At 33.5% G+C, this 14,767-nt stretch overlaps 1 protein-coding gene across 3 annotated transcripts in view; it reads right to left on the bottom strand.

Moving 5' to 3' along the window:
- Window positions 1–361: 361 nt before the first annotated feature.
- The window catches only part of LOC128991312 (uncharacterized), a 32,373-nt gene continuing 17,967 nt past the window's right edge, over window positions 362–14,767 (bottom strand). For all 3 annotated transcript variants that reach the window (XM_054414113.1, XM_054414112.1, XM_054414114.1), the window contains one exon: window positions 362–14,325. In XM_054414113.1, coding sequence (XP_054270088.1) covers window positions 2,003–14,095 — 12,093 coding nt within the window. In that variant the 5' untranslated portion in view covers window positions 14,096–14,325 and the 3' untranslated portion in view covers window positions 362–2,002. The remainder of the gene's footprint in view (window positions 14,326–14,767) is intronic.

Here is a 14,767-nt window from a genome sequence, read left to right on the forward strand (position 1 = left end):
ATATTCTATTTGTCTATGGTACTAAGCAGTAAATTTCAGCTGAATATAATCATTCATACAAGCAGACAGAATCTTTTTCGTGCAAAATCGTACAAGTCACCCCTAGTTTTTTTGAGTAATTTTTTTTTCTGGTGTAGTGGTAAAAAATCTTCAAAATAGAATGATGCCTCATTTATGAGAATTGAAGAGATTCATGGCGTACTGACAAAATTCACTTTGCAAGTGTTTATAGACCTTGGTAGCTATGGTTTTTACAATGATCCTGCTAAACTGCATTTTGTTTGTTGAACAGTTTGTTGAATGAGGCTGCAGAATAAGTCAATACTGGCCTGAAACAGGTCTAGAAAAGAATCAAACAATCTTTGAAACTTAGAAAAATGTTAAATGTTTATTAAAATACTTTGTATAAATGCAAATTCTTTTTTCAAAGCGTTTCTTCAGTTGCTCATCTTCCGTTATTCAAGCAGATTAGCTATACATTATAGAAGATTTTTAATTCATTGTACAAACAAATTAAGAACAAAAAATCACTAACTTATCTGATCACAAACTTGTACCTTGTCTTACTACTGTACAAGTCAAATGTGGTAAGCATTTAAATAAGGCACTTACAAAAACATAAATGAATATCTTTTACCATGCTAGCTATACATTATATAACAAAATAAATTTAATCGCAAAAACAATTGACGTACAAAATATGTTTGAAAATGTATTATATTGTCTACCTACTTACTATATATACAAAGTCAAATGTGGTAAACATTTGAATAAGGCACTGACAAAAATATAAATTGATATACGGTACTTGAAGTGAATGATTATTAAATTTTAACAGATTATTGTCTAAGGCCCGGTTTCTCCAAGTAGCGTTTAACTTAAATGGGTTTAAAGTTAAACCATCAATCAATTTCTCTATACATTTTGGCCTGAAGTTTAAGTTAAACCATGGAAAAAGATTGTTGGCTGCCCTGATCTAGTATTTTCGCATTTATTTCATCTGGCTAATGCAAATTTAGAGGTTTTGTTATTTATTTTCTTAGCAATAGTGAGACTAGTGAGAGGCACTGCTAGTTAGGTTAAACTATTGTAATTGTGTAATGTGTAAACCAAAAGTTGGACAGAATAACCCTATCATTTAAGTACGGACGACTGGTATACAATCTATAAATGAAATCCAAGGTGGCATATTATTTACAAAAGAAATAAGTGGATACGACACCACATAGTGTTTTATGGTGTGGGAAAGTCTATAGAAAAGTTTCCTTTAGAGGCTATGAGTCAATGCCTGGTTATAATAACAGTTATTTTTCAAAAGTAACGGAGAAAAGTTGTTCTTGGATTGAATGGAATGGAATGGATAGGTTCTCGAGCTTAAATGAAGATCGGTACTTAAAATTCAGTCTGATGACGAAGACGACTGCATTAATATACTTATTACTTATTATTACTAAGTTCTACCTTAAAATTTAATGATAAATTGAAAATAAATAGGTAAAATGAATCCAAGAAATAAATAAATACAACACCAGAATCTACTCATATGTAATATATGACAATATTAGTTAAAACCTCTTTAATAGATCATTATACTGTATTTAGTCAATGCTCAACAGTGGAATTTGGGGTTATGTTGTATTTTAGTGCAGACAGAGTGAGTTAAACCTTACTATGCGGTTTAAACCAGCTGGTAATTATGGTTTAACTTTTGCTTCAGGTTAAACTTCCAAAGAACAATGGAAAAAAACCTATCAGCCAATTAAACTGTTTCTAAAGTTTAAACCACTTTGGAGAAACCGGCTCTGAGATAGTTAATTTAAATATTATCCAGATTTTTTATGTTCACAGTCTTAAAGTAAATATTGTCTTTTTAATTTTTAGATGCTTTAAAAAATTACTCATGAGTCGGTTATTGGTTGCAATCCAAATGATAAAGGTATGGAGTGTTCTAATTGCCATGTTGTGCCAAAATAGATGAGTGAGCTTTGTCTCCTTCAGTGAGTTATTTAGAATTGATAATTTCCAAACATAACTCGGAGATATGCTTGCCTAGTTTGTAATAGCCTGACCTGTTCAGGTGGATTCCATCTCGTAACAAATCCCGAGGACATATGATTTTGTTGGAATCAAATAGTACAACATTTTTCTGTTCACAGAAATCTATTAACATTCTGTTTGCTTCACTAATTTTCTGAAAAAACCTATCAGCTGGTTGTTTCACAAAGGTCATGGTGCAGACAATAATTTCTGTATTTCTGATATTCTTTTGCAGAAGATGAACCAAATCATCTAAACAAGTGACAACTGGTTCTGGTGACTGGTGCTCGGATGTATCTTTCACTGCGTCATTACCCAGAAAAATTACGACACATTTAAGACTTTGGTAATTTTTTATAAAAGGGATGATTTCCTCCACAAAGCGGTGAGCTTCAATATACGGACAAATCTTAAAATCACATTTTGGCAGTTTAACATATTGCTCTATATATTTGAATAAAGAATCTCCAATTATTACAGCATCACATGTGTTTGGTGCACCTCTGTTACTTACGATTCCACTTTCATTTGCTACTGATGGTGATGGAGATGTCATAGCCATTTCAACTGTCACATTGGCCTCTTTCTCAATTGAAGTTTCACGTTTATTTGCTATTGGTGATGTAAATGTCATAGTCATTTCACTTGTCACATTGGCCTCTTTCTCAATTGAAGTTTCACGTTTATTCGCTATTGGTGATGTAAATGTCGTAGTCATTTCACTTGTAACATTTGCCTCTTTCTCAACTGAATTTTCACATTCGTCTATTGATACAGGTGGTAGAAGTGCTGACGACACAATCAGTTCCCCAGCCACATGACAGTCTGTTAAGCTATAGCTATTAACAATGCAATCACTGTGCAAAAGAATATGCCCCTTTAAACCTTTATTTAAGAACTTCATTTCTCTAGCAGGGTTGATTTCATAGCGTATGTGTGGTCCAAGTGGGGATTTAAGTTCTGACTTGTGTTTCATCCTAACATTTTCAAGATGAAGTATAATGTTAAAATCGACAAGTCTATTAACATTTTCTAACAAAACTGGAACGACAAGTTCATATTGGATTGCATAACAGTTCAACACTTCAGACATATCAGGAGGTGGAGGCGCTATCTGATGTTTTGTGATAGCAAAATCGTCAAGAGCCAAGTTAAAATAGGACAATTTGCTTTGAATCCTGTGAATATGCATATTTACCTTTGTTAAGGCTCTTTCAAATGCATTATTGACGTAACTCTGTAAACTATCTACATTTATGATCTTCTCTTTTTCTCGCAAATCAACATCCACAGATGGACTGAAAGTCCATCCGCCACCAAACTGGGCATGCTGATAAGGGTTCTTTCTCTCACATTCTGTGTTGATTTGATTGATTTCGAAGAAAAACAAATCTTGCAGCATCCTTTCTTCACTGACAAACTGATCTTCATCAAACGGAGTGTCAGACTGTCTATTCAAATATTCTTCCATTTTCTTGACAACAATCTCCTGCAGTTTTTGTGCAACAAGGCTGTATTCAGGGTAATGTTTCATAAAAGATTTATTCAAAAAGATGAAAAAGTCTTTAAGTAAAATCCTGTTACTCCACAAGTTAGAACTTAAGTCAGCATTTGGATTGAATTTTACTGTTGGAGTTTTATCTGTTACATCTCCAATATGATAAACATTTTTTGTGTTATGATTTTCTACTTCGACACTGAGAGCTGGAACACTCAAATGTTCTTGTTTTAGAGCAACAGGAATTATTTTGCAAAATATGTCCAAGCAATCAGTTTTCACTGCAGCATTTTGTGGTATCATTGAAGCAAGAGCTTTTCTGTTCTGCCTCATTTTGAACAACTCACAGGTAATTTCATCGGACTCACGTGAAAAACGTTTATGTTTCGTTACAGCATTTGCCTTACTTTTTTTACTGACACATGTTTTTTTAGAACTATTCCACTTCACCATTTCTTTATCAGTTAGGTAAGAACGTCTCCCTTTGGTTATGACTTGGGACATACCTTTCTCTACACATGTTTCAACACACCTCAGGATTGGTGATACAATATTTGTTGTGATGTGTGTGGCAAACACACCATTTATGCCACCGCTTATCTTCTCCAAGACTTTAAGTTGAAGTGAGTCTAATTCATGTCGGCCAATTTCTTGTTGCTCTCGATAATTTTTTGCCATGTTTAATGATTTAACTAATTCTCTCTGCATATCGTTTAAGACGTTCGTAACTAACCCTAATATTTCTGTTAGGTATATTTTTAAACTTCTAACAAAATTGAATAAATTTTGTAAAAGCTTTAGAGTAGCATCTAGGCTATCAAGATCAAAAGATTTCCTTTTAAAAGTTTTAGAACTAAATCTCTCAATTAAGATAAAAATCTTGCCTAGTTGAATAGATTCCAAAGATTTCTTAACCTTCATTTCATTATCCTGACATACCTTGTTAACAACATTGATTATGTTTGTCGTTTGCCCTTTTTTACACAGTTCTGTTGCAGTTTCAAAAACTTGGTGATTAATAATAGTACGTTCCATATCTTCATGCACTTGTTTGGATAAGTCTGTGCCTAGACTTACTATCTGGGAGTGCATATGAACCATCAGGTGGTCTTTAGCCCCACGAGCGACACCTTCAGCACAATAAAACAAAACTCGTTTCCATACTCCAAAAGCAGTTACTTCAGTCTCAGCAACTTGTTTCATACCTTCAGAACTAAAAATACTCTTAACAGAGCTTTTCACTTTTGATAAACCTTGCACCAATTTATCTTTCATTGTCCCTGCTGACATTCCCACAGTTTTTTTAGCAAATGCGGATCTGACTAAAGCATAGCATGAAATAGCTGAAGTGACAAGACTTACGATCTTCTGTGAGCGATAATCTTTCCATGAGAAATGACCAGAAAAAAAACAACCTGAAGCAAAAATTATATCATCGATACCTTGGGCTAATAGTATAAGTCCAAAAGGAGAACCCATCACCTCTAAGCATACTCCTGCTGCTATTTCTGCAAGTCCTAAGGCTGTTACGTAAAATACGCCAATTTTCATCATCTTTGTATATTTCTTCTCTTCTAAATTAATTACCTGGTTGAACCCATTCATGGTAAACATGTTTATTTCACTTGTTGGAATACTATGTTCTTTCAATATTATCTCTAAGGACTTGAGTGAGAATTTGGGTGTTGTAACCTGGTGAATTTCGCCAGCCAAATCTTCAATGTTAGATTTTATCATATTTACATTTTTAGAGAACACAAGATGAATCAAAAGGATTTGTTTAATTGTTTTGGAATCACTTATGTTTTTAGAGAGGTTGGCTAGTTGGTCAACTTGTTTAGTTTCTTTCTCAATTTTGTGGTTATTGATAGTTTGTTCAATTGTTTTGGAATCACTTGTGTTTTTAGAGAGTTGGGCTAGTAGTTTTTCATTTTTTGTAGTTTCTTCCTCAATTTTGTTGTTAATGACATATAATTGACGCTTACTACGTCCAATAGTTTTTTTTAGCCAATGTTTTTCAATTAATTCATCAACAATTCGTTCACTTTTTTCTTTGTCATAGAACTTTGAAAATATCTTGATAAATCCTGCCTTATCCATTGATGAAGAATACAAAGCTTCAAGAGTTTCAGAATAATTTTTTTCATGGTTTATTCTTTTCTCAATGATCTCTTGTTCTAGCAAATCTAACCAAAATCTTTTATATAGTTTGACTTGCAAGGGTAGCACTAGATTGTTGTAGTTTCCTTCACAATCAGGTTTAACGAATATAAGCTTTTGAATCGCTATTCTAAAGGAAAAACAATGTTCAAGTACAGCCTTAACATCAGATAAGAAATACTTGTGAGATTTAAGCTCGATGTTATTAATTCCTTCCCAATTTACAAGCAATTCATACTGCAGTGGGTCATTATCATTTTTTTTACTAATGACATTTTCATTGATCAAGCTTCCAATGATAGATAAAGCTGTTTCTTTTGGTATTCCTATTTTTAGAAAATCATCCAGTGTAACACTATCAAAGTGGTTCATTTTTACGGTTTCCATATTTATTTTTGAAAAAGAAGCCTGTTTATTGAAAAGGAAGACATTTTCCTGTTTCAAAAACTTGTATTTTGTTGGTCCTAAGTGTCTCTTCAGGATGTCTTTATTAAACATTAAGTTTTTAACTTCATGACCATCTTTCTTCAGATATAGGCCTAGTTCTTCTTTGGAGTATAAACTGATTTTACCTGAACTACTTGTGTTGATGTCAATTGATTGAAAATTTTGTATTTCATCTGCAAGTGATGGGTCAAAATCATTGAGCTCTGGACAATTGACAATGACATACTTTTCTTCATTTTCTAAGAGGCCAGCAGATATTAGCTCTTTCCAAAACATTTCTCTAGATGGCAGCAGATGTAATCTCTTCATTTGTTTCAAAAAAAATTCCTCGACTCCTGATCTGGTGTGATTGCAGTTATTTAAAATCATTCTTAAAATCATTCTTGGACAAACTCCATACTCTAATGAGAAAATAAGATCTCTTTCAGTTATGTCATCTTTCAGTTTTTCAAGAATAACTTCTTTCTCAATCAGGTCTCTAAATATAATTGAGGGTACGACTTTGGCATTTACATGTGTACCCTCTAAGGCTATTTGGAAATCCTCTGGAGTAACATTGTATCCTATAATGCTATGGATTGATGAAATAAAAACCTCATAGGTTTTGCTCACTATTTCCTGTTGCTGCTTGAATGAGTCAGTCTGAATGATATTTCTTTCATTGTGAGTTTTTACATAGTCAATTAGGGTACCAGAAAACAATGAACATTCACTGAGATTTTTGAACTCTTTCTGAACAGCTTTCAATTCACTTATTAATTCCTTGCAGTCTTTTTTGGAAATATCATCTTTTAATGTTCTAGCACAAGTGTTGTAATAACGAGCCGCTACACTAAACCTAGGTTCAGTATGAATGACCCGCTCAAACAATTTGATTGCCTTTTCATTATCATTATTTAGATGAAACAAACCCAGTTTAGTCAGCTGAAAGGGATCTAGAACTTGTTTGCTCCAAACATCAAAATCATCATTGGCAAGTTTTGAAATTCTTTCCATCACATCGCTAATAGGTATCTCATTTTTGCTATTGGTACTTTTTTCAAGCCAGTATGCCCATTCGTCTAAACAAGTCATTAACAGAATAGCTTTGATTTCTTTGCAGTGTTTGGATTCCACAAGCAACTTATATTTTTCTTGAAACTTGCAAAATAAATCTTCTTCGGGTTTGATTTTAGTATCATAATATTTCTTGACATGACTTACTCTAAGAATTTCATTCATGTCTCTTTCCTTCTTTAATTCTGTCACCTTCAAAAGACCGCCTTGGACATAATGTTTAAACATCATCTGTCCTGAGCCAGGTTGGCCATTTCTTGCTGCTCGACCAAATGCTTGTTCTTCAATACGGCAGTTGTTAGGTAAAAAAGTAAGACAAACATGTAAACCTCCATTTTGAATTAATTCATCAGAAAGCTGAATATCTGTACCTCGCCCAGCCAAGTTTGTCGATATTATAATATGACCTACATCTAGGTTTTCAACACTGAATTGTTCGTAGTCTCTTGTATAGGTGTGAATATGTCTTTTTTTTTGTAGTTTACTTTGATGGGATTCAAAACATTTCTTTAAAGTGAACACTTCACTTAGTGATTGACAAATAACCAAAACTGATCTTTTATCAGCTATTTGGTATACTTTTTCAACAATTTTAGTTGACCACTCTGCAAAGCTATTGCAGAGAATGGGAATTTCTTCATTAAATCTTTTGGGTTTGGCAGTAGGTATTGTAACAAATTCAACATTGTAGACATCTTCTAATAGCTCTCTTTCTCTAATGGAACCTAGAGTTCCAGTTAATCCAAGCAGAGTTTCATACATTTTTAAGTAAGAGACATTAGAAATGAAAACTGCTTTGAATGTTAAATGAGACAACCTGCAACCGTGCTTTAACTGCAAAAACTGGTGGAGACCATCATCCCATTGGGAGTTAGTCATATCAGTGCCTGTATCACGATCAACAATTATAATATTTGGATTACGATCTGAGCTGCTATTAGATCTGTCAACATCAACCACATAATCAATATTGTTTTGAAGATTTAAAGCGGTGATAGCACTATCAATCCATTTGTCTAAATGATCCTCAGCAAAATTCTGAAGATAACAAGGGATTTCGAGTTCTCTTTTACGATGAATGACCTTTTTCAATAAGTATTCTATATCTTCCATATGGCTACAACAGGCTTTATTTTCACTTAAATCCTTCAATCCATCAAATGACTTATTGTATTGTTGAACAAACACCTTACCACAAGTACCAATCACTTTTTTTTCTATCAAAGAAGTCCAAATTTGATGAGCACAAAAGTCATCGATTTTGATACTATTGATATTTCTTATATCTTCAATGGTGATTTTTCCATACATCTCATTTAAAATCATTTCCTTCAAATTGTCAACATTGAAAATATCATCAGGTTTGTCTTGTTTGGATGAAATATTTAAACATTTCCAAATGAACACAAAAAGTGGTTCTAATTTGTCTAGGCCTGGAATGTCATGAGAAAGATAAAGGACATTGTTCGCTTTATCTAATAGCATACTATCAACCTCATCTACAATAATTGTTTCATATGTTCTATCTCCAAGAATATTGTGGTTGTAAACCCGATCCAAAAGGAAGTCACGTTGAAAGTACGATAGTTCTCCATACACTACTTGGCATTTGGAATATACAGTTTTTCTCTCGTCAATATTTTCAGAGCAGTTGTGGCCAACATCAAGATTGAATAAGCTGCACAATGCTTTGTAATGGTGTGCATCCCGCTTGGCCAACACATGGGAGCTAGTTATTATGTCAACTTTACTTCCGTGTACTAGTGTTTTCATAATTGCAACGGCAATGATTACAAATGATTTTCCTTCACCTGTTGAAACTTGGCCTAGTACATTTTTATTTGTTTTTAGAAATGTCAATATTGTTATTAGTTGAGTATTTCTCAACATCTTCTTTTCATATAACATATATATTGAAGTACAAATTGTTGCTAGAACAATGTTTTCAAGGTTACACAAAATAAACTGATCTAATGTCATAATAGAAATATTTTCCTTTCCTTTTAATTTTGTCAAGTGTTCCTTCATTTCTTTGAAGATACGATTTATCATATGATCAATTTTAACTTCTATTTCAGGGCAATTTTTCCTCTGGACAATAATTCTTTTTAATATTTCAAGAAGATTGGATATCCAACTTTTCAACTCTGATGGTTTTTCCATTTTCCCCTTTAAAAACTCCCAAATTGACCTAATAGATTCTACGCTCAGGGTAGTTTCATCAATAGTGCTTCTTATGAGTTTGGATGTATTGCCACCACTTTCAATCAAATTCCTCAACTGGCACAGGCTCCGCTCACTATCAGAAGGAAAACATTCTTTCCTTAGAATCTCCTCCCATTTATGAATATTAGATTTGGAAAGAATTTCAAGAAGTTTCTCATTAAATAGATATTCTTTGTTCGTCATAAGTTTTAGGGTGTTAAACACTTGCAGTTTGTCATTTTGAGAGTTAATGCTTTTTGAATGCGATCTTACCACTTTGGTAAACTTACAGCACAATTCTTTTCCATAACTGTTCTCCAATGTTGATAGGTAGAAGGAGGCCTCCTTCAACTCATCAACAGACCAATCCCCTGTGTTTATAATCTCACTGATCCAAAAAACATCTTTAAGGTAGTATTTCCAATCACTGAGACACAACTCAGAAAGAGATATTGGAAACTCAGACACAAGGCTGATTAACAGGAGTATCTCACCAGCGTCGTCTGTGGTCTGTAAACTCTGATCACAGTCAAGCTTACTAAGAAGCAGCATGCATGTATCTCTGTTGGCCTGACATAAGCACTTTCTCCAAGATTTCTTCAATTCATTCTCCAACGATTTTTTGAAATACAATTCTAGTTTCAGGAGGATGAATTCGACAATCCAATTTGTGTGATGTTGAGAAGATAGAATCCATGAAACAATATTTGAGTTAAGTGGTGATTCCAAAATTGATTTCAAAACAAAGTTTATAATGAAACACAACTCTTCAACTGATATTCTAGTTTCTTCAGTTTTTAAGCGAAGAGCAATATAATACAAATAACTTTGATAGCCGACACAATCATGTTTGAGCATTTTTAACCTGTTATCTAATAACTGCTTTTCATCATTCTTGAAACAACTTTTAATCATTTCAATGTATTCGTCCTCCATTAGCATATGGTTGATTTTGATTTTAATCATGGTGGATTTACTAACACCATTGTAAGTATTTTGTATAAATGGGCTTTCACAAAGAAATTCATCTAGATATTCTCTATACTTTGCCTTTTCTATGACTGAATCAACATGAAACTGTATTTTTTTGCAGATTTCCCCTTTTTCTTCTAGAGTTCCAATTAGTTGACACATGCCTTCGTGAGTTTCAAGTTTTAAACATTTGTTGTCTCTTATTAGAATATGAGCAATTTGATCAGCAGATGGATTATGATTGTGTGTCAATACCATCTGATTGTATTCGTTGATTTGATACAGCAGCACATTTGTTTTGAATAGTTGTGCCACAACTTCTCTGAATAAGGCTGAGGTGTGCCCTTTATGGTTTATAACACTTTTGAATCCTTCAACAAGTTTTGCTGTGAGTGCTTGCTGAGTGATCAGAATACTCTTCCATTCAAAAGGCTTGTTGACTTCTTCAACATACTTTTCATAGCAAATGTTAAGAAAATAATTGCTACGAATTTGGTGTTCCACGTCAATTTCCAAAAATATGTTTTGATCAAAAATTGCCTTTACTAGTTGTCTGTACAAACCATCATCATTTGAAAGATGGTTCAAAATTGGTAATAGTTTTGAATGCATGCTTTTAGCTTTTTTGGTTTTAAACCAGTTGTAATGCTTTGTATAAGCCACTAAATGCTTATCAGACAAAAATTTCTCACAGTCATCCAAGTTATTATTAAGATAAATATTAAATATTTTCATGCAAAATATTCCATCATTGGAGATATTTTCCAACATTTCAATAATATTTAATCTGTTTTTTTGTGAATCACTACATAAGTAACTTTCAACCTCGGAGATGGATTCACTATTGTCAACTACAGTGAGAGTATTATCAATCGATCCCAACACTTTTTGATTGTAACTTCTACAGCCTTGTGTTAAAGTGTGCAATTCAGGGGACTTTTCCAGGTGATTCAATATTGCTAACTGATATTTATTTCTTAAAATCAAAGGGTTTCTGTTTGCAATAGATTTTGCTGGGGAAGTTGTCTGAAAATTGATTTTGTCCAAAACAGTCCTTAGTTCTTGCAAACCAATGTTTTCTTTCAATAAATCATGCCAATCGGAGGATTTGTTGTTTGAGGAAGATACATCATTACAAGCAGTTGGTGAACTGTGAGCTTTCCAATCAACTCCATGCAAAGATATACAGTTAACCTTTTTGTTGTTCTGCAGAGAAAAGTTTAGCGATCTTGTGACTCTCTGTCCAAGGGTGACTTTTTCTTCTTTCAACATTTCCTCTTCAATTATTTCATCATACATTTGCTTGATATCATTCTCAAAAATATCAATTTTTTGAATATGTGACATTGACGTTATGTCCTTATACTGTTCTATGATACTGTTAAAATTGATTGTTTTCTTTCTGTTGCCTTGTATTTTATATTGGTTATGTGTCTGCTCTTTCTCTGATAATGTGTTACAACAATCGTAACTCATGGTATGTGTTCTGTAAAATTCTTTCTTTGTGTTAACTATTTCACCATATTGTGAGTTATGAGGACAAAATATTCTCTCTGGTGCTTCGTTAGATTTATACTCAACTTTCAACCTCTGGTTATCTAAGTGATTGGTAAAAAAAAATTTGGGAAAATGCACTTCAGAAAAAAATGGCAGCTTCGGCTTTGTTGAATCTATGTAAGCACAATCAAGTCCAGATTTACCTGGTTTACCGTCCGAACCTGATTTACCATGGTTTCCATCTTTACCATTATCTGTACATATGATTATACCTGTTTCAGATGATGTAGTGTTTTTACTGACAACATGGATTTCACCAGCAAATCCCCCTTCACCTCCTTCGCCCCCTTTTCCTCCTTTTTTCCCAGGTTCTCCATCCGCTCCTCTGATTAAAAGAAAAGATTGACTAAATTCCATTATTGGCGCATAGTGGAATGAAAAAAATATTTTACAACCTGTTTTTGTTTTTCCTTCAAAGTATATATCTTCCAACTTAGTAATGGTATCTTGAAACACATGATCAAAGTCTTTTTTACTTAGAGACTCAAGTTTTCCAAAAATAGAGAGCTTCACTGTCTGAAGGTCCTCAATTAAATGTAATCTAGTTTCTTCTAGATGTTCTCTTTTACTATTGTCTAAGAACTTGCACACTGGAGGAAAGTTTTTCCTAAAATCAGTTGGTCCGATATAATCACCATCTACACCATCGCCACCAATGCTACCATCTTGGCCGTGTCCTCCTTTTCCTCCGTTGGATACTATTTTAAGATAGGGAGCATTTTCTATTTCATCACATATGATCATAACATTCCCTCCACTCTCACCTGGCCTACCTCTGACTCCGTCTCCCTTGTCCTCACTACTTGTGCAAGCTAATTCTGTACCTTGGCCATGAGCATCATGTCCTGAGACGTCCCAAGTAATTTGGCTTTCTTTGCTTACGATGATAGTTTCTGTGAGTAAAACAATGTTTTTGCCATGCCAAATTTTGGAATTCAAATTTTCATCAATATGAATTACACCAGCATTAACAAACCTGATTTCCTCCAACTCTCTAAATCCTGGATGACTTTCTATGTGTTCTAGAACTTTCCCTATTACAATATGTTCTCCCTTTACTTCCAAGAGTTTTCGTCCATCAAGTGTTTTCTCTTCTATTACAAATGGTTTCAAATAGTCCACTATTATATCCCTCATATATTTTACAAAATAATATTTATCTTGATAGAGAATAGCTTCTGATCCTATTCTTAACGGGTCTGAACTCTCCAAAGCTGAACAGCTAATTATCCTCCGAAGAAGTTTCTTAAAACATATTGTTTCATCTTCTTTGGATTCAAGAAAACTGACTAGGTCCAGCATATTACCTACAATTTCAACATCTTTTGATCTTTTCAAAGTCAAGATCAAATTTGTTTGAAAGGTAATCTCCCCCTGCAAATAGGTTGCTTGAAGCAATAGAAATGCTAGAAATACAGATTTGAATTTCATAACTACCTGTTTTTCTTTACTATCAAGATATTTTGTGTCTTTGCAAAATGTAATCATTAAATCATTGTATGGTAGCCCCATTCCAAAACCAAAACAATCCTGCAGTGATGTTGCTCCTCTTAATTTCTCAAGGAGCTCAAGAGGGTCATTGCTCAAACTTGAGGCGTTATCAGAAGTTTCATCAAGCCACAGTTCCATCAGAGATTCTACATATTTTTCCTTCATGTAATCTTTGTCATCTTGGCTTAGAGAGCACGAAAGTTTACTTTCCAAACACATTTTGATTTCATTTAAAGTCATGCCATTTCCGTCCATTAAAGAAGAATCAATAAGAGTGTCAATTTCATCTTTGGAAACAATCTTTTGATGAAAAATAGCACTTTTAGTATGTTTTTCTTCTTTATTTGTGACCATACATTTTGATGACTTACTAATATTTTTCTCAATTAGTTCAGATACACTTTTAAGAGAAACATTATCCTCTTGTTCCAACACTTGAAGAAAATCTGCAGACTTTTTACTGTACTCAGTTATTATTTTTTCAAGAATCCTCGCTTCTGTATTGGAACCAAATCCACAAGTACTTGCTAATTTTTTCAAATTATCGATGTTACTGTGAATTGTCTGTTCATCATCAATCTCATACGAATTAAATTTTATTCTTTCCCAAAGAGTGTTTTGTGGAGACATTCCTTTATCCTCAGGCACAGCCCGAGGATTGTTTAAATCCATGATTACTATTATTAAATTTAATACATAATTACATACTTCATATACAGTATTGGTGCGATTAAAATTTACATATGAATTAACAAATTAATAACAAAATGAAACTCACATTGATGTTAAGACATATAGCAATTAACAGAGTATTAAATGATACGATCATTTGATGTAGTTGTCATATTTGTCAGCAAAATGTTGACATCCCATTTCAAATTGTCTCTTTTGAAGTTTGTGATCTGAAAAAGAAAACAAAGATATTACCTTAAGTTTTATTACAATCTATAGTCAGAAGAGCCTTTATAAGCCACATACAGATTCATCTATTAAGAGATAACAGTCATTTTTTCATAGGCTACAAAGTTCTCTTTCAGTTTTTGAATAGAGTATTAGTGTTTTGATCGAACCAGTAAATCACTAACTTTCAGATTTGCATGGTTGAAGGTATAAAGGGTGCTGACATTTAAATGAAAAGGTTCCCTTCGAAAAGTGTTTAAAAAGCATTAAATGTAAGCACTAAAATGCTCCAGAGATGCCCAGCCCCCCCCCCCCCCCCCCACCCCTAAGGGCAATGGTGCATGCCTCCCCCAAACCAAGCCTAATGCCCCACAAAGCATGACATCTACACTTCACCCTTTCATTTATAACATTTGTCAGTATATGTCAGTAAAATCGCACACC

Source organism: Macrosteles quadrilineatus, unplaced genomic scaffold, assembly GCF_028750875.1.
Source record: "Macrosteles quadrilineatus isolate MER2022 unplaced genomic scaffold, UCM_ALF_1.0 Scaffold_4__1_contigs__length_99947679, whole genome shotgun sequence".
Classification (NCBI taxonomy): Eukaryota; Metazoa; Arthropoda; class Insecta; order Hemiptera; family Cicadellidae; genus Macrosteles; species Macrosteles quadrilineatus.